The 19,750-nt window shown below is 24.3% G+C and overlaps 1 protein-coding gene across 7 annotated transcripts in view; it reads right to left on the reverse strand.

Moving 5' to 3' along the window:
* LOC122508891 (protein pangolin, isoforms A/H/I/S) overlaps window positions 1-19,750 on the reverse strand; it is a 228,768-nt gene that overhangs the window by 192,645 nt on the left and 16,373 nt on the right. For all 7 annotated transcript variants that reach the window (XM_043622553.1, XM_043622554.1, XM_043622552.1 and 4 more), the window contains one exon: window positions 9,499-9,602. In XM_043622553.1, the coding sequence (XP_043478488.1) occupies window positions 9,499-9,602 (104 nt within the window). The remainder of the gene's footprint in view (window positions 1-9,498; window positions 9,603-19,750) is intronic.

Here is a 19,750-nt window from a genome sequence, read left to right on the forward strand (position 1 = left end):
TTTTTAAAAATTTCAACTGTACCTCTTTATTGAGTTTTTGAATTTGGGATTAAATTTTCGTTCCCCACTTATTTTATTATTTACAAATTAACTGTCAAACTTTTGACATAACATTTCGAAATATAAAACAAAAAATTGGAATAAAACAACACTAACTTCAGGTGAGAACAGATTATGTCGATTGTTAGAATATAATTTTCTTATATTGCTTCCTAATAGAAAACTTTCTTTACTGAAAATTTTCAATCGTGATTTTTTGATTGTAATTCATTAGTTAACTAGCGAATCATCAATTTAGTGCAAATACTACCTAAATCAGGTTAAGAAAGTAAAACATTATAACTGGCGTCTCCTGCTAGAAGAAATAGTGAAAAATGAGTACTGTTTATTGGGAATTTTTCAGAGTGTGGGATTAGAGGCACTGAAAGAGAACCTAAAGTTTCCTCTTAGCCTTCTTTATATAGAATATAAAAACTCCGACTTGGACTTCATCAGAAAATAAAACTGAGAATGTTCGCATATTCGGTTATTCGCGTTGCGTTGTATGCGAAATGAGTTTGCTTGCTTTCGTCGATAAGGCTGCATGAACTATAGGGTTAAGATTGGTAAAAAAACAAGAGAGAGAGAGAGAGAAAGAGAGAGAGAGAGAAGATATTTGTTGAAAAGAGAGAGGGAATATGAAGAAGTATGAGCATAAAGAAGTGTAGGGACTGTTCATAAGAGAAGGCAAAGAAAGGAAAGAGAAGCATGAGAGAAAGAGAAAGAGAGAGTGAGACATGCGGGAGACAATAACATTGCTAAGCCTGCTAGGGGAATGCAAATAACAAGAGGCGTCAATGTTTTTAAGTCGACTAGTAACCTACAGGGAGCGGTGTGTTTCACTGATGGTTAGCGTAAAATATTTTGTGCGTGTACAAAAAATGGCAACATCGCCCCACGAAAGTCCGCTGTACTGAAGCTCAATACTTCCGTCGGTGGTCATGCCGTCTACGATGGCGTCATAACATGCAAATTAATTAACAACTTTGTTTTATAACCTTATACTAATTATACATTTACATTAAATTAGATAAAATTAACTTCATATCTTGTATTTTCAAATTCAAATCATTTTTACTCCGGTAATATTTTTAAAAAGCTATTTCAAGCTATTTTTAAAAACATATTAATAAACAATTAGGTATATAAATTTACTACAATAACAATTGTCATATTAAATATAAAAACTTTTATTAAGACAGGGTTGCCACAGGTCAGGGAATTCAGGGAAAAATTAGGGAAAGTAAAATTGGTCAGGGAAATAAGGGAAAAGTCAGGGATTTTTAGTAAAAGTACTGGAAAAAATTGAAATTTTAAAATTCATGAGAAAACTCTGAATGTTGATGTTTTTTTTTTGTTTGACTCGTAAACTATGAAATTACCACGAATTTTAATACAAAACCTTCAATTTTTTCTATTTCTGATAAACATTTCTTTTTAAATAACTTTATTTTCAAGAACTGTCATAAAATTATGACTTATAAATTATTTAATGAATAATGTTTACAATTTTCATAAATACTAGATTGATAGAAAAATTTTTAGTTAAAAATACTAAAAAAAATTGTATTTTAGAAAAGTTACAAATGATTTCAGAAATTCAATTATTTTCAAAAGTTATAAAAATTCTTCGCAGAACTTCAATTATGTTTAAAGATTTAAAAAAAATTCTCGTCAAAATTTAAAAAATTTTAATAAAATTGTTGGCAAAATTTCACAGGAATTCAATTATTTAATCTCGTATTTAATATACAAAATTTCACAAAATTTTTTCGAAAAATATCAATTATTTAAAAAGATTTTTATAAAATTCGTCGCAAGAATTCAATAAATTATTTTAAAAAAATTTAACAAAGTTCTTTTCCAGAATTCAATTATTTTTATAAATAATACAATTCTTCACCGAAATTCAATTATTTTTATAAACTTGAATAAAATTCGTTACAAGAATTCAATTATTTATATAAATAATAAAATTCTTCTTCAAAATTCAATTATTTTTAAAAATTTTAATAAAATTCTTGTCAAAATTTCACAGGAATTCAATTATTTACAAAATTTCTTCGAAATAATTCAATTATTTTCATAAAATTTTTCGAAAAATATCATTCATTTATCAAGATTTTTATAAATTTCGTCGCAAGAATTTAGTTATTAAAAAAAAATTCAACACAGTTCTTAACAAGAATTCAATTATTTTTAATAACAAAATTCTTCACCGGAATACAATGACTTTTATGAACTAGGATAAAATTCGTTGGAAGAATTAAATTATTTATATAAACAATAAAATTCTTCACAGAAATTCAATTATTTTTAAAAATTTTCATAAAATTCTTCGCAAAAATTCACAGGAATTCCATTATTTACAAAATTTTAAATAAATTTCTTCGAAATGGTTCAATCATTCTTATAAGTAATAAAATTTTCACAGAATTTTAATTCTTTAATATACGAAATTTCATAAAATTTTTCGAAATTTTTTTAAAAAAACATTGAACAAAATTCTTTTCAAGAATTCAATTATTTTTATGAATAATAAAATTCTTTTCAAGAATTCAATTATTTTTATAAATAATAAAATTCTTCACCGAAATTCAATTACTTTTATATAAACTTGAATAAAATTCATTGCAAGAATTTAATTATTTACTTAAAAAATAAAATTCTTCACAGTAATTCAATTATTTTTAAAAATTTTTATTAAAATTCTTGACAAAATTTCAGAGGAATTCAATTATTTAATATACGAAATTTTATAAAATTTTTCGAAAAATATTCATTATTTAAAAAGATTTTTATAAAATTCGTCGCAAGAATTCAATTTATTTAAAAAAAATTTAACAAAGTTCTTGTCAAGAATTCAATTATTTATATAAATAATAAAATTCTTCACTGAAATTCAGTTATTTTTATAAACTTGAATAAAATTCGTTGGAAGAATTAAATTATTTTCAAAAGTAATAAAATTCTTGGTAAAAATTCAATTATGTTCAAAAATTAAAAAAACATTCTTGTCAAAATTTCGAGTATCTTTATAAATAATAAAATTCTTCTCCGAAATTCAATTATTTTAGAAAAGTTTTAATAAAATTTTTGGCAAAATTTTTATTATTTTCATAAATAATAAAACTCAACGCAGGATTTTAATTATTTTTGTCACAATTTTAATCGAATTATTTGAAAAATGTAATTATTCTTAACAATTTTATTAAAATTTGTCAAAAGAATTCAATTATTAAAAAATAAATAATTATTTAAAATTTCAAAAAGATTTGAATTTGAATGTTTTAAAGAATTTTAATTCCTACGAAAAAATAATAATAATTAAATATTTATTTAGAAAAGAAGCTATTGATGTTTTTGAATAATTTTACAATTAAAGAAATTTGTAAATAAATGTAATAGAACATTTTTTTGAGTATCTAATAATTTTTAGAGTGAATCAGAATATTCTTTAGTGTCAGTGAAAAAGTGAAAATTTTGTCTGGAAATCAGGGAAAAGTCAGGGAAAAATAAAATTAAATATTTCTGGCAACCCTGTTAAGAGTAAAATGATATAAATTTCAACGATTTATGATTTGCAAATGGAGCAGAATAGACAAATTATGAAAACTGAGATCATTGCGACCAAAGAGTATCATAATCTACAACAGTATTCTTAGAAGTTCAGTTTCTGAAATTGAATTTCTAAAAAAGTCAAAGTCTTTCAATATTTATGACATCTGGTGTAAATGTAGAATTGAATAACAGAATACTTTTGACAAATTTTTTGAATTGTCGATTTTATGAAGCAGTAAAATTTAAAGTACTTTCAAAAAATGTTTAAACTTGCCGATTCTAAATTTAGACCCTCTTTTAAACCTCTTTTTATTTCTTTCTTGTGTACATTTTCACCCTCTTTTGATAGAATATTGGGAAATATTTCTAATCTCCCTATAACTATAAGAAAGAAATTTCATATTTTTTCAGATTTCGAAAATTAAAAATCCATTTTTGAGTCTCTATGGTGTCTCTTTATTTTGTTAAGCTTCTTTTGAATCTAAATAATGGAATTTAAAGGTAAAAAGTTCCAAAAATTTTCAAGAAATGTTAATAAAAGTCCAAGAAGATTTAAGGGTAGGTGGTCACTTTTTTATAATCCTTTTTGTCTAAAAAAAGCAATTTCTAATGTTTCTCTAAAACATGTTTCTGTTTTTTTAAAAAGGTTTTTCTAACAAGTTTTGATTTCTAAAAGAAGTTTTTCTAAAAAGTCGAATTTGTAATATTTCTAATGAAAAATTTGTAATATGGTATACAATGTCGTGTAACAACTTTAATTGTTTAAATTGATTACAACTAAAGCATACTCTTCCTATAGGAGTTATTGATATTAACAGTCTGGTTTTAGTTGACACCAGAGCAAGATATAGGTGTTTAGAAGACAGAATTACCTTAATTTGAGAGAATAAATGATGGAGAATAATCCAAAAAGGGAGTTTAACTATCCATTTTAATCAAATAACGACCTTATAATTATCATCTCTCTGACCAGATACAGTATGTATACTTTATCCATTTACATCACTATGTTAGCAGCGCCATTCAAATAGAAAAGGCGATATATTTTATTTATTTTATAAATTTTAAATTAAAAATAAATTTAAATTAAATTAATAATGTAAAATACTTTGAAAATCGAATTTTTTACAACAATTCAAAGTTTGCTGAAAATATTCCTATCATGAATGTTAACTATAGGGTTTGTCCAGAAACAAATGCTATTTTGAAGCGTTGAACATAAATCTGAAGTCCGATTTGCTCCATCACGTCAAGATTTTTAAAAATTTTAAACAAATGTCTAATCAAACAAGTAACTCAAAACTTTTGTGGGCTTTCTAGGAGTTTTTGGGGTCTCTGATTACAAATCTGATGTCAGATTTTGAAAATTCAAAATGGCGGATGCAATATGGAGGACTATTTTTTTTTAAATTATTAGAGTTGTGCAAAAAGCTTGAATAGCCGAGACAACATTTTTTCGAGCCGAGCCAAGCTGAACAAGTGAAAGATCGTTAAAAAATATTTATTAATACTTTTTATAATATTTTCCATCAACCCAGGTAGAAAAATTTAATGGAAGCCTAGATATATGCTAGCGCCACCACTGGAATTTGCATGGCAGTTTATCTCGCCGACGCAGGGTTCGGAAGTTACGCGTAACTTTGAGTTGTCTACGTAAATTACATATTCTACGTAATTTACGTAGAATACGTAATGTATGTAGACAACTTCAACTGTTACAACGAAATGCAAAGATACTGTCTAAAATCAACAAACGCAGAATTTGTTGACATTTATTATTTGACTTATTTTTATTGCTGTATTATTTAACCAATGTCTTCTAAAAATGAAAATAGCAATTTTAAATAAACATATACAGAAATTTCGTGGCTCGAAATGAAATTTGAAAAAATTAAAACTGTTGAAGATTAGACGGTAGCAAAGTGCTTAATTTGTAAAAAAATTTTAAAAAATACAAGTTACATGCGACTTGTTGGCCACAGATATGTATTAATAAAACTTTAAGTTTTTTAGATAAATAAATATTGTTTTTTATACGAAATTAAAATTTTTGCTTTAATATAAATACGGAAATTTCTGATAAATATAATATGTTTGCCATTTTCATTTCTTGATAAAGTAAAATTTAATTTATCACAAACTTCGTATTTGGGCCTGTCACCAGCACCACTACTACTTTTTGATATTTTAAGTTTTCTTTTAAATTTAATTGAACTGAAACTGAAAGCCAAATAATAAATATTTTCGTGTTTTCTCTACGCTTGTGAGCATGATCAACATGAACAAAGTGACATTAGAGGTTATGTTGTTAAGGGACGTAAACTACGTAGAGAACTAGACACGTAAATTACCAGGTAATATACGTGTAGACAACTATGTAGATTACATCGAGTAGTTTACGTTCCGAACCCTGCGCCGACGTCTTCTAGCACCTTACATGGCGCGAGCACTTTCCGCTAGAATGCAACATAACCTCAAATTTCTGTTGCATAAAGTGTCAAAGGTGTTTGTTTTTATTTTTAAAGTAAAAGTAAATGTTTGCTTGTAGAATATTGTGGCATTTAAAAACAATAATAGTAAAGGATTCTAAGTATTTATATATTTGTAATTGTATTAAATTTAAATATAAATTAATATTGCATTATAAATTTCTTGTTCATTCGTTAATTTATACACTTATTTATAAAAGAATTTTTAGTATATGAATGTCTTATTCAACCTCCAAGAAAATTTTTAAATATATTTTAAGTAATTTATTAATCTAACGATTTATCACCAAGAATAACAATAAATACTTTTTTATGGATCAAATATATTATTAATTTCTCTCCATTCGAATTAGAAAACATAATCTCAAACTGGATTTATTTTTTCTTTATTTTTAATTGACCTGACAGAAAATATTAACTGATTTTAAATAGGAACTTAATTTTTGCAATTATTATTATTATTATTATTATAATAAAAAATTGGTTAATTTCAAAAATTTTAATTTTAATGTTTAACATGTGTAACTATTTTTGACACTGTTACTCTAAAGAAATAAATAATTTTTTATGGAAATTTAATAATAATTTATTCTTAAAATTTCCATATTTAAAAAACAATTTTATACAGCAAATAATGATCAAAATTATTATTAGGCTTGGGATTAAGAAAAGGTTACCGTTTTCTGAATTAAAATCTTACCATAACTTTAAACGAAACGTGTATTAACTCTTCAAATACGTTAAAACTGCATTGTAGGCAGATAATTAGTGAATGTTTTTTATATGTACACGATTCTTTTAATTATATTCGTCAAAAGAAATGACATAGGAATCATTTTTTAATTCGTGAAATAAAGTATTGGCAGGTGAGGTTATGTTCATTCTAGCACTGCGAGCAGAATGCGAGAAAGGCGCTAGACTACAAAAGTGTTTCAAATGCTCTCAGCGCCACTACAGCGCAATGGAACGCGAGAGTGGCACCATGCTAGCGCCACCAAATTTTTCTACTAGGGAAATTTCGTTTAATTAGATGCATACTAATTGCTAACAATTGTTCAATGTGTTTTTAATTTAATTAAACAAATTAATATTGTTTATCTGTAACTTTTAGCTAGTAGATTAAAATTGGTTCACAATTATTCATAAGTTATAAAGAATTTTATGAATTTGAAACTGATTTCAGTTTTTGCCCAAGGTGGATACGACTTAACTATAAACTTTAACTTTTTTCTGTGTAGTTTTTGACACCTTTGAGACACTGTAAAAAATTCCAAATTTTAGAACGGTGGAAACTTGGTGTCTTTATCTTATCTATACTATACAAGAAAATCATAGTCCTTATTAGATAAGATTTTTGTAAATGATAATTATCAAACGCTTGACTATGAGAATAATAGTAAAATTTGTATATTACGAGGACTGTTTTCATAAATATAATTACTTACCTTTTTTATAGCAATAATTAAAAACACCAATTAATAGAACTCAGAATTTATCAAAAATAAATTCATTTGGAAAGTATAAAGTATTTGTAGTTGCTGTTTTTTAGTTCCGACTAAAATGTTTTGTGTTTTTTGCAGAAGGGGGGATTACAGAACTCTGATAAAAACTCCTGGAACTCTCAATTTATCAAATAAAAATTTTTCTTTTGTTTTAAGGGCTCATACCACTTTGTTAACTTCAAAAAAAAACGAATTTTTTTTATTACGGATATCGAAAGTAAAATATCTCAAAAATGTTGTATAAAAATATAAGAAAGATACTTGCACTCTAAATATATTTTTTCCCGTCCTATATTGGAGCGCGTACAAGGGCTATTTAAGTAATACAACAAAAACTTTAAACGCGTTTTTCTCGAAACCACATTTTTCCATGCTGTGTAATGTTTTTCTCGGAAACTACTACTGGACCGATTATTATGAGATTTTCACCACTTCTTTGTCACATGTGTGGGCATCGCCGGAACTAGAATTATTTAAAAATATTAATTTTTATTATTTTTTTAAACCGAAAAACTGTCAAAAAAACACCGTTTTTCGTACAACTTTATTTAAAGTTTTAAACAGATCCCATTTTGTTATTTTTTCATAAAAATTAATAATTCTAGTTCGGACGATAACTATACAATCCTACTGAACTTAAATCTTTTTGGTTTTTGCATTTCTGAGTTTTCTAATCTGAAAAAACATATACACAGGGATCTCCTGAATATTAGTGTGTTATGAGGGAAATATCTGATTCTAAGATTAACATTTTTTTGTCGTTAATTTGTTATTTTTTCAGAATTTTATCAGTTGATTGAAAATAAAAAAGGAAAAAACTTTAGTTATTATATTTTTCAAGTTTAAAGTTATTTTTATTAATTGGATAGATTTATAAGTATTCCTCCCAAGAAGACGATAAATATGACAAAGTGCAATCAATGAAATAAATGAGTTGCAGAACTTAACTTTTCTAGTTCCATAAGGCTACAATTCACAAATATTATTATTATTTTTTAACATTATGTTAAAATGCATCTCAATTATTTTAAAATTTGATACGTAAAATAAAATTGTAATAATTTATCAAAAAGTGAATCATTAAATTTTTTTTAATTTTAAGATATAGTACCGAATCTTCTATTCTAATAAATATTGTTTCGTTTCCACTTCGTAGCTTCCACCTTTTCATTCAACATGTGTCTTTTATTTAAAAAATTTTTATTGTTTTATATAATTTATTTAAAATTACTTACATTTTTATTTAATTTCTAAAGTTACCTAAATTCATTAAAATTCAAAACAAATTTGAACTCCAATGCTATTAATCATATTTAAGAACAGCGACTGTAGCTCCATCTCTTAAGTATATGTGAGTTTTAAGGCACTACATTTTATTTGGAAATGTGAGTCCGCCCTTCTATATTTTTTACATTGTCAATGCTCATTTCCTTTTTCGATATATATTCGACCTTTTTTCGCAATTTTTTTTTTTAAGAAAAGGATTAATAAATTAAAAATACTAAATCTGCTTCGATTTAAATATCACTGGATGTTTTTAAATTTTCGAGGTCGTTATTGATTCCGAATCTGATGTCAGATTTGAAAAATTTTAAATGTCGGATCCAATATGGAGGACCATATTTCCCTGACTTTACTGACTTTACTAACATGTGGCCACCCTGAACTAGGTTTAAATAATTTAATTTAAAAAAAATTAAATTATATTACTGGAAATTTGTACAGTAACTGTGTTTGTACGATTAGCTATACCTGTAACTTAACATAAATTTTTTACTATTGATGTCATCGCAGTCCAATTTTTTTCCATACCTTTAAACACTGTTCTTATGTAAATACATACTACTCATACGACGACAAAGTTTATTTGTGTGATTCAATAAGCTAGCAATGTTGATGATGCTTACCATAGAAACTGGGATCGGTCCTGCCGCTCCATTTGGGTATGGATATGGTGAGACGAGGTACCCCATATTGAAAGATGAAGTATGCGGCGTTGGATCAACTTTTCCTGTAAACATAATAATCACATATTTTTAAGAATGGCAATTAAAAAAGAATGTTAATTTAAAATTTGTAAATAATAATTTCAAAATTAATTAATATAATAGTTTATATAATTTATAAAGGGGTCGTCCATAAAGCATGTGATATTTTAGGGGGTAGGGAGGTCCGTAAAATATCATGCTCCATGTTAATCATTGATGAAAAAAGCATCATGACGAGGGGGGGGGGGGGGGTAAAATTTCCGAAATTATGTATCACATGCTTTATAGATGACCCCAAATTTAATAGTAAAAAATTGTTTGACTAACAGAAATATTGAAATCTCACTGATTGATATTAAGATAATATTTTCTTTTTCTACTATACCGGTTGAGTTAAGATCGAGACATAAGGTTTATGGTTCCGCATTCAATATCATATCAATATTTCTGTTTTAGATAAAAGGACAAACATTATTTGTACCATAGGTGTATTTAGCATAGCTAGAAATTTCGTGTAATAATATCTCTTCTTCATTTAAATGCAAAAAAAACCAGTCTGACTGTTTGTATATGAGACAGAGGTAGTGTGGTAGCCCATTGAAAATGTTCAGCCTCAAGCCCTCTCACTTAACCTTGACCATCTGAATGTATCTGTGTCTTCAGATTAGATTGAAAAAAGAAAAACCCAGTATTTTAGAAAAAAAAATCTACAATACTATTTAAACCTATTTCAACATTTTTAACAAAGATTGGAAGAAACTGAGAAAATTTAATACAAATAGAATATTTCCGAAACGATTAATCATAGAGAGGTGAAGTCCAAGGAGCGGGAAATAACCAGCTTTCGTTCCTAAATCTGATAGACCATAGTTCAGAATATTAATTCCGTGTGAGGATCCAGTTCGAAAAATACTTCCTCCATTCACATATACAATATTCAGCTTCTAAAAAAATTGATAATTTATATTAAAATTTTCTTTAAGGTATCACACCACCTCTGGTCATCGAAAAATTAGCTACTTTGTGGATTCTGCTTCGGTTCCTATGGAATATATTGACCTAAATCTTTTTGGGTTCAATAAAGGCACTCTTGAGTCTTCAAGTATATGAAAAAACTATTTTTAGTTTAACTAAATTTTTATTCAACTATTTTTAGTAATTTTTTAGAAGTAGTAGTAATAGTAAAGTAATTTGTTTATTTAATATTTATCTGTTTACAAAGCCTCATGAAAGAATCGATGACATCGACGTTCTTAACGTGCGAACTATAAATTTCAAATAATCAGATTCCGTTATGTTAGGGATTCGCTTATAATGAACAAATTTATCCCTCAGATAAATTATTTTTTACGCAGAGAAATATTCGATAAAAGATTTTTTATTTCGGTACTAAAAAAAATATATATTCACTTTTATTGAAATTTTATATTTTATATATTTACTAACTAGTTTTGAATTTCATTTACAATTCCTTTTTAAGGAATTGAATTATCCTCAAAACGAAATTGTAAAAAAACTCTCGAAACTAGTTAATAAATACAAAGAATATAAAACCAAGATAACCGAATTTAGGCCTTTCATTAGAAAATAAGCACCTATGTTATAATTGATAAAAAAAACAAAAAATTAGTATAGTTATTTCCAAAGTTTTATTTTTATTACTGCAAATTAAAGTGCCGCAAAATTTTGTTGAAAACTTTAAAAATATTACAATTAAAATATTTGATACTTATTAGTTATACTAGCAAAACTTTGATGCGCGTGAAATTTTCGTTATTGTTACTTTAAAATATTTGCTTTTTGAAATTTAATGAAAATTCTTCATTTTTTAAAAAAATATAATTTTTCTAACAGTTTTTCTTTAAATTTAATTATTTGAACAACACGTATAGAAATCGTCAAGATAATTTCTAACAGCAACTTGAAATGTAAGATATTTTTGATTAAATAATTGAACTTTCGAGTACCACTGAAACACTCCTAGAAATAAGTTTGTTCTAAATTTTTTAAAATGTAATTATTTTTAAAATTTTCAAGGAATTTATTTTAAAAACCTATTAAAATTTAATTAATTTCTAAAATTCCTGTTATAACGCTTTAAATATTCAATTATTTATTTATTTTTTTAGAATTTTGGAATTATTTAGTTCTTTATCAGTTAATAATAAAAAATTCGTAAAAACGGAAAATTTGTATTGAAAATTTTAAAAGATTCTGTGCACTGTTTTTATACATTTTTGTCTTACTTTTTTATCAAAAAAATATAAATAAGTTAATTTTAAAAAGTTTAAAACTTTAAACCGGCGCGTAACATAACCTCGAAAAATTAAACTTTAGTTAATATTTATAAGTTTTTCAAGTTGATTTTAAAACTATTTCTCTCGTTTCTCTATTAAAATAACTTAAAAATTACATTATAGAAATTAAATTGTTATTTACTCATCCTAAAAAATATTAATTAAAAATTTTTTAACAATATCGTTCGAAAAGCTTAAAAAAGCTCCGGTTGAAATAACCCATTGGGCAAAAAGAACATTTACGTTCAAGGAACGTTTCTAAAACGTTTCATGTCTGCCAAATTAACATCTTAAAAACGTTTCATGTTCTAGAAACGTTTGCAAAACATGAAACGTAAATAGTACGTTATTTAGCAGACATTAAAGGTCAAAACGTTCAGAAAATGTATGATTTTTTAATAAATTTTTTTTTAATACAATAAATAGATTTTTTTATTTGAACACATTGATAGGTATCTGAAAGTACACTATAAAATCATCTAATTTATCAACTTACAATAAAAGTTTTACTGATTGCTAATGAAATTCTACTAACAATTAGTAAAATTTCACTGATTTTTAGCTAGTTTATAAATAAATTATTTAGAGAGCAACTTTTCCAATTCTCGCTCAAATGATTAAATAAACTTACTGACCCATCACTGAAGTATATAAAGTAGAATATAATTAAGAGAATGTAAATTATTTATGAAATATTTTTGAAAAATATAGATTATAAAAAAACCTTGGAATTACTAAAATGAAAAAGTAACCTCTTAGTGTCTTAAACTGCCTAATCAGATTTCTTCTTTAATATTTTGTATACTAAAAAGAATTCCTTTATTCCCAAAAAGGAAAATCTTCTTAAACAAATCCGCTGATCATTATAGATTATTTAATTTTCTAGGTAAACAGAGGACCTTTTGAATTGAAAACTTTTTTCAAAAAGATAACTGTCGAAGATAAAAATAAAATGAATATTATCAGAAAATTTTCTACTTTTTCTAGTACTCTTGAACTAAGATTAATTATTTTCAAATTGAAGATAAATTTTCTTATAAATAAACTGAGGGTATTTTTATAGTTAAATTATTCAATTTGCTTTTATGAAGCGATTATGAAAATTATAAAAATTATTAAATCTATTAAAGGAATTGAATAAAAAGGACAGTTCTTTCACGACATGAAGAATTTTTTTTTATTATACACATATCATTTAATACTATTACAAAATAATCTCTTCAGTTTTTATAGTCTTTTTATTAAGAGAATTTCAATAAATTTATTTTTTTATTGTTCTTCAGGATATACAGTGAGCTTTACGTAGAATATCTGGCAACACTGTGTACGTCATAGCTTAGTTTTGCGTGCAGTATTTGAAAATGTTGATTCTGATCACAGGTTAAAAGCACCGCAGACGAAATGCTATGTTGCCAGTTGTCTCACGATACTCAGCAAGTCAAATTACAAAGTAATACTCTCTGTTTTGAATAGTTCAGTCAAAAGTTAGAATTTCTTTAAAAGTTATGAATTAAATTAATTAAATTACTTTGAATATAAAATCTGGTTATAAATTCTTGTCCTTTTTACTTTAATTATTTAGTATAGCTTTTAAAAATAACTGTTTAAATAGTTTAGGTTATATAGCTTAGGTTCATATTGTAAAATTTACCATCATTTATATCAATTTGGTTTTTGTTTTTGTTCAGTATTCATATTATCACCTAGAATTAATCAATTATTCAGCAATTTGTTTTTTAAAAACTCAATTATTTGCGCTATGAAGAAATGTCCTTTTTTTGAAGAAAAAATTGATTATATTCAGCATGTTCGTGGGAGATAGTAATTGACAGAATAGTGACTCAGATCCTTATACCAACAGGCAGTTTGTAAGGATAGGAGAAACGATGCCGTCTTTCAGGGCAACGACTCCGGCTCGAATGTGGAGATTTAAGGCGTTAGTTTTCAAAGGAATATGAGTGTAATATTGAGTCTTCTACACATATAAAACATCTCCTAACTACATTGAAAGTGTGAGCCTTATGCTTGTGCCTCGAGCGGGCCCACTTTAAACCCAATCAAGGTCTCCACCTTCTCCCGAGACCTGCCAAGTGCACACTCTTCTGTAAACAAGGAAACCAGGTGCCGTAATGATCTCCATTCGTTTCGTCAAAATCAAATGACACAAACAAGATCAAACGTTAAACACTTACATATGATTACACATTCTTTAATAATTAAGTGATTGCTGACACAATTAGTTTATTTATAATATGCTAAACATTCTTATTGTCACCACTTTTATAATGTTATAGAGATATGTATAGGGGGCTCGAATAGGTTGAAAAAATTGAAGGTTACTTGTAGGTTATTATATAGTTTTAAAAAAAACTTTTAAAATTTTCAAAATTAGATTTTACTATGATTTAAATTTGGATTTACTTTTTTCACATTTAATATTTTTAGAAACCATTTTAATAAGTTTTTTTTTATATATTTAAGTGACACAAAAATTTTGATTTTCAGAGTGCTCAGTTTATCAATTTCCCTGACAATTTACTAACATTAAAATAATTTCCCTGACAAAATCCTTTTCACAGGAAAATATGAGAGCTTACGGAAAATGAGTAAAATTTATACAATTCAATAATTTCTAAACATTAAAATTATAACCCTTCCTAAATTCAATTATTTTCTATAATTCTCAACTGAACCTCATCTCTAAATAAATTATTTTAAATAATTTTCCAAAAATTCTTTGACAATTAAATTATTTAAATACGAAAATTCAATTTTTTATAATAATTATAAACTGTCCATGTTTTTTTCTTAAGTTTATTAAGATGTAATTTTTCAAAAAATAAAAATAATCAAATTTTTGAAGAATTTTAATTATAAATATGACCATGATTTCTCCGAAATTTTAATAAGTCCAAAAAAGTAAATTTTTATTTGCTTTATTCGAAGATAATTAAATCTTAAAAAATCATGATAAAAATATTCTAAAAATTAAGTAGTTTTTAAAAATATTTTAATGTAATTTTTCGAAAACAATTAAATTTCTTAAAAGAGTTTCTATTTCCCTTACTTTTCCTATTTTTCCAGAAAATTTTTTAATGTTTTCCCTTATCCCAATAATAAGAACTTCTTAGTTTTTGTAAAATTCTATTATTTTGAAAATTATTTTTTGATACTTTTACTATTTTTCCTTAAAAAACATGATTACTATTAAAAATTGTATAGTAAAAATTTTTAAAATATAAAATTTATTTCATTAATGAAAATTTAATTATTTTTAAAAATTACAACTGTAAATGTAAAATTCAATTACTCTCTAGAATTAACTAATTCATCAGTTTAATAATTTTTTATAATCAGTATTTAAATATTATTGTTAAATATTGTCAATTGAAATTGTCAAATATTTTTAATATAAAACCTTAAGAAATTTAATTATTTTTAAAAACTGATAGTCTAACTTCAAAATAAAATTATTTTCTAGAATTTTTAACTAAAATTCTTTTTTAAATCCATTATTTTTAATAATTGTAAAAAATGTCAAGTGTTATCAAAAATTCAACCAATTTCAATAAATTTGATCTAAAATTTAAAAAAATTAAACTTTTTTAGAATTTTTAATTCAAGTTTTCAAGAATAAAATTTATAAAAATTTCAGTTTCAAATTTATTATTTCTAAAACTTTTAACTATAATTCTTCCAATATTCAATTTATTATTTTATAGTTTTAAAATAAAATCAATTATTTATAATAATTTCCAAAAAGTTATTCGAGATTTTAAGTATTTAAATAGAAAAATTTAATTTTTTTATAAAAATTACAAACTATAACTTGTGGTTTTTTCTAAAAGTATTTAAGGTGAAAAAGAAAATTCAAAGACAATTTAAAGTTTTGAGTATTTTTAAAGGACACCAACTTGCAAAAACCGTAAGACTCTTTACAGGAAAAAAGTGACTGTAATTTTTCTCGCTATGAAAATCAAAAATAATTTTAATATAATTCCAAATAATGTGTTGATAATTTTTAAAATCTTTTTTAAGTTATTTTTTTAACCACTTTTGGAAGAGATATTTATTTTAATTAAATGTTAGTTTTGTAAATTATTTGTTAAAAAAATTAAAAATTTTATTAATAAAAATAAAGGCTAAGAAACGTTGTAAAACAATACATTTTTAATAACCTGACTATCTTCCAAAAATCAATAAAAAATATTGTGCATACAATTATAATGAAGAAAGAGAAAAATATTTAAAATAAATAAAAATTATTAAAATATTTCGATAATATTAAATTAAAAAAAATTTTTTTTTAATTTTTATGCAAAAAAATCTACAATTTAAAAACATTTCCTAGTTTTTTTGTACTATTGTACAAAGATTTATCCATTTATACAAGATTTCATAAATATTCAAAGACTTACGACCTGCCTTGATACATTTCAAAAAAAAGAATTTGACATAAAGGAAACCCAGAACGAAAGTAACAAAGTAAATTGCCCTTTTCGAGATTACTAGAAATAGGAACTTTCGGCTTAAGCATGAAAGCACCATCACCTATAGTAGTTTAAAAATTTTAAATGTCTGTCAATTTTTATGAGGGTGAAAACTGAACGGTAAACAACTTTATAATCAACTTGAAATAAAAATTGTAAAATCTGTAATATCCTGAATATTAAAATATTGAAAATTCAAAATATTAAAAAAATCAGAAAGTAAAATTATTTTTTTTAATGCGCTACCAATCGAGAAAAATATATTTTTCTAAATCGAAATCTTACATCTAAACTATTAAGAGTTCACAAGAAAGAGTACCATGACAAATTTTTATTAGAGATAAATATTTTGTTACATTTAAGGTCTTCACATTTATACCCGTTAATTCTGATTCGACGGATGTGAACGATAAAATAAAATTTTTCTGCTTGATATGATATGGGAGGCTTTACAAAGGAACAGACTGGAATTAATAGTTTAGAAGGTCACAGTACATTAACACGAATATAGAGCGGACTAATAATGGGTTACACTTCTAAAGCAAAAATTATCAAATGGATTTGCAGGTTTCTTTTCAAAAACAAACATCAACGAAAAACAATCAAATATTATGACAAAGATTAAATATTTATTATTTAATATAAAACTTTGTAGGGTTCATTTTTTGCCTATAATTTCAATAGATTTAATTGTCTCAATGACAAATCATTATTAGCAAAGATATTATTAAATAATTTTAAAAAAGTTAATTTTTTTAGAAATTATATATTAAAGTAATTCGATGTTGAAAGCAAAACATAATTTTTATAAAAGAAAATTTTTTGTCACTTCAGGGTTGACACAAAAATTTGACTTCGTTTTCCCTGACAATGAGATTTGAGTAAAGTTAAACTCAATAAACAAAAATTTTTTTAAAATATTTTTTGTAATTTTTTAATAAATTATTTATAAACAATTAAATTCAATAGTTTATGTAAACATTTGTTATAAAAATTTTTTAAAATATATTTTTCTTAATTCAGTCACTGTCATAGTAGTTGGTTTAGGGAAATGAAAAATTTAAGTAAGAATTCTAGAAGTTTTTTTTCTTGTCACTTAACATTTACGTATATATATTTCAGCTAAATTCCGTAAAACTTTGATAATTTTACGCAGTATTTTTTTCACCGCGATGAAAAGATCTACAAAATGTACCTGTAAGGCAAAACGGACACTTTTAAAATTTTTGTTTGAAAACATCATCCCCATTCACATTATACGCCCATTTTCCACGCTTTTTCATTTTCGGATGACCTATTTTTTTGTAAATCTACATTCGTACTGCCCCTGGTCTTTATAGAAACTTCATACATAAGCTTACAAAAATTTAGTAGAAATTTTACGGAAATTTCTAAATATTGGGACGTTTAGAGTGTTAAAAGTCAACAGTACGAAATACCTTTTTTTCATTGTTTATTTTCTTTAGCTTGTTAAACAAATTTGAGTTGTGAAATTAAAAACTTGAAGATATGCTTCAAATGAAAAAAAAGGATGATTAATAATTTTCAAAGAAATATTTTCCATATTAGTTGAAGTAGCTAGAGTACCTTTTCTATTATAAATATGACCACTTCTCCTGTTTCCGAATTCTTGTTTAATTAACTTTAAATTAACATAAGTTTTTAATAAAAAATTTTGGTAAACCATTTTCTATTTAAAATTTTCAATATTTTATTTTTATTTAAAAACTTTTATTTAAAAAAATTATCAATATTAAATTTACAAAAACTGATAAATCTAATTTTGAAACCGTTTTTGAAACATAATTTTCATGCATAATAAAATACAATTTCTGTATATAACTGATAAAAATCATGTTTAAAAAAATTTTTTTAAATCACTTATTAGTTTTTTTTAACATTATTTCTAAAATATAAATTAAAAAAAAATTACATAAATTGGAGTTTGAAATGATTATTTTTGACATCGATTAATATTGGAATTTGAAATTTATATTGTCCTGAATTTTATCATCATGTAATTTAATGATTCATTTCATTCATTATTCATGAAATAATTACTTTAAATTTAAAAATTTTTTACTCATTAAATTAAATGAATTAAATTTTAATATTGGTCAAAATGACCCAGTGTGTCAATTCTAAGTTTTTTGTAAAATTCAATTATTTTGAAAATGATTTTTTGAATAGTACTTTTACTATTTTTCTTTAAAAAAAACATGATTGCATACTTTTGAAAAATTGTATAGTAAAAATTTAAAAAAATGAAATTTATTTTAATATAACGAAAATTTGATTATTTCTAAAAATTACAGCTGTAAATGTAAAATTAAATTATTCTCTAGAATATTAACTAAATTTATTCATCAGTTTAATAATTTTTTAAAATAAGCCTTATTTAAATATTATTGTTAAATATTGTCAATTGAAATTTTTAAATATTTTTAATATGAAACCTTAAGAAATTTAATTGTTTTTCAAAACTGATAGTCTAAGTTCAAAATATAATTATTTTTTATAATTTTTAACTGAAATTCTTCTCTAAATCCATTATTTTTAATAATTTTGAGAAGTGTCAAGTGTTTAATTATTAAAAAAAAGATAAAGTTCAATTAAAATTTGTCTGAAATTCAATTATTTTCAATTCAATAATGCAATTCAATTCAATAATTTAAAAACTAATATTTGATGAACTTTCCGTTTGCACACTTGTTTTTTGTCACGCCATTAACAGACTGGGTCAATTTGACCGAGATTTTATCATCATCTCATTTAACAACATTTTAGTGGATCTTTTGAAATAAAATTAATAACTAATTTATAATTTCTTTAGCAATATTCTTTTATATTAAGTTTAAAAATATTTAATTAAATTATTTTAAAAATTATTTTTTAAATTTGTGATGTAAATTTAATATTAATTTAATATTCATTTAAATTTAAAAATTTTTTAATTTTTAAATTAAATGAATTAATTTTTAATCCTGGTCCAAATTGACCCAGTGTGTCAACGGGGGGTTAAAAATAAACGAAAATTACCGAAATTGATGAAATAGGTTACAAAATTTAAAAATCATGACAGTCTGTGATCCCTGAGTATATAAACAATCAAAATTGATATTAAAATATATTAGTACACAGTAAAAAGAAAATTTTATTTTAAGGCAGCAAAGCAGTCTTAAATTAACATGCAACATTTTTAAGACAGTCAATGCTGAATTTATGCAATGGATTTTGTATGATTTAACATTATAGCAGACAGTGCTGAATTTAAGACTGGTCTTAAATTAAGATTTATTTTTTACTGTGTATATTTGAAACGAATATTTGTGAATGAAATTTACAAATCAGAATATTTTTGAAAGAAGAAAAAAATTATTTTTC

The sequence above is a fragment of the Leptopilina heterotoma genome, unplaced genomic scaffold (genome assembly GCF_015476425.1).
Source record: "Leptopilina heterotoma isolate Lh14 unplaced genomic scaffold, ASM1547642v1 Lhet_58, whole genome shotgun sequence".
Classification (NCBI taxonomy): domain Eukaryota; kingdom Metazoa; phylum Arthropoda; class Insecta; order Hymenoptera; family Figitidae; genus Leptopilina; species Leptopilina heterotoma.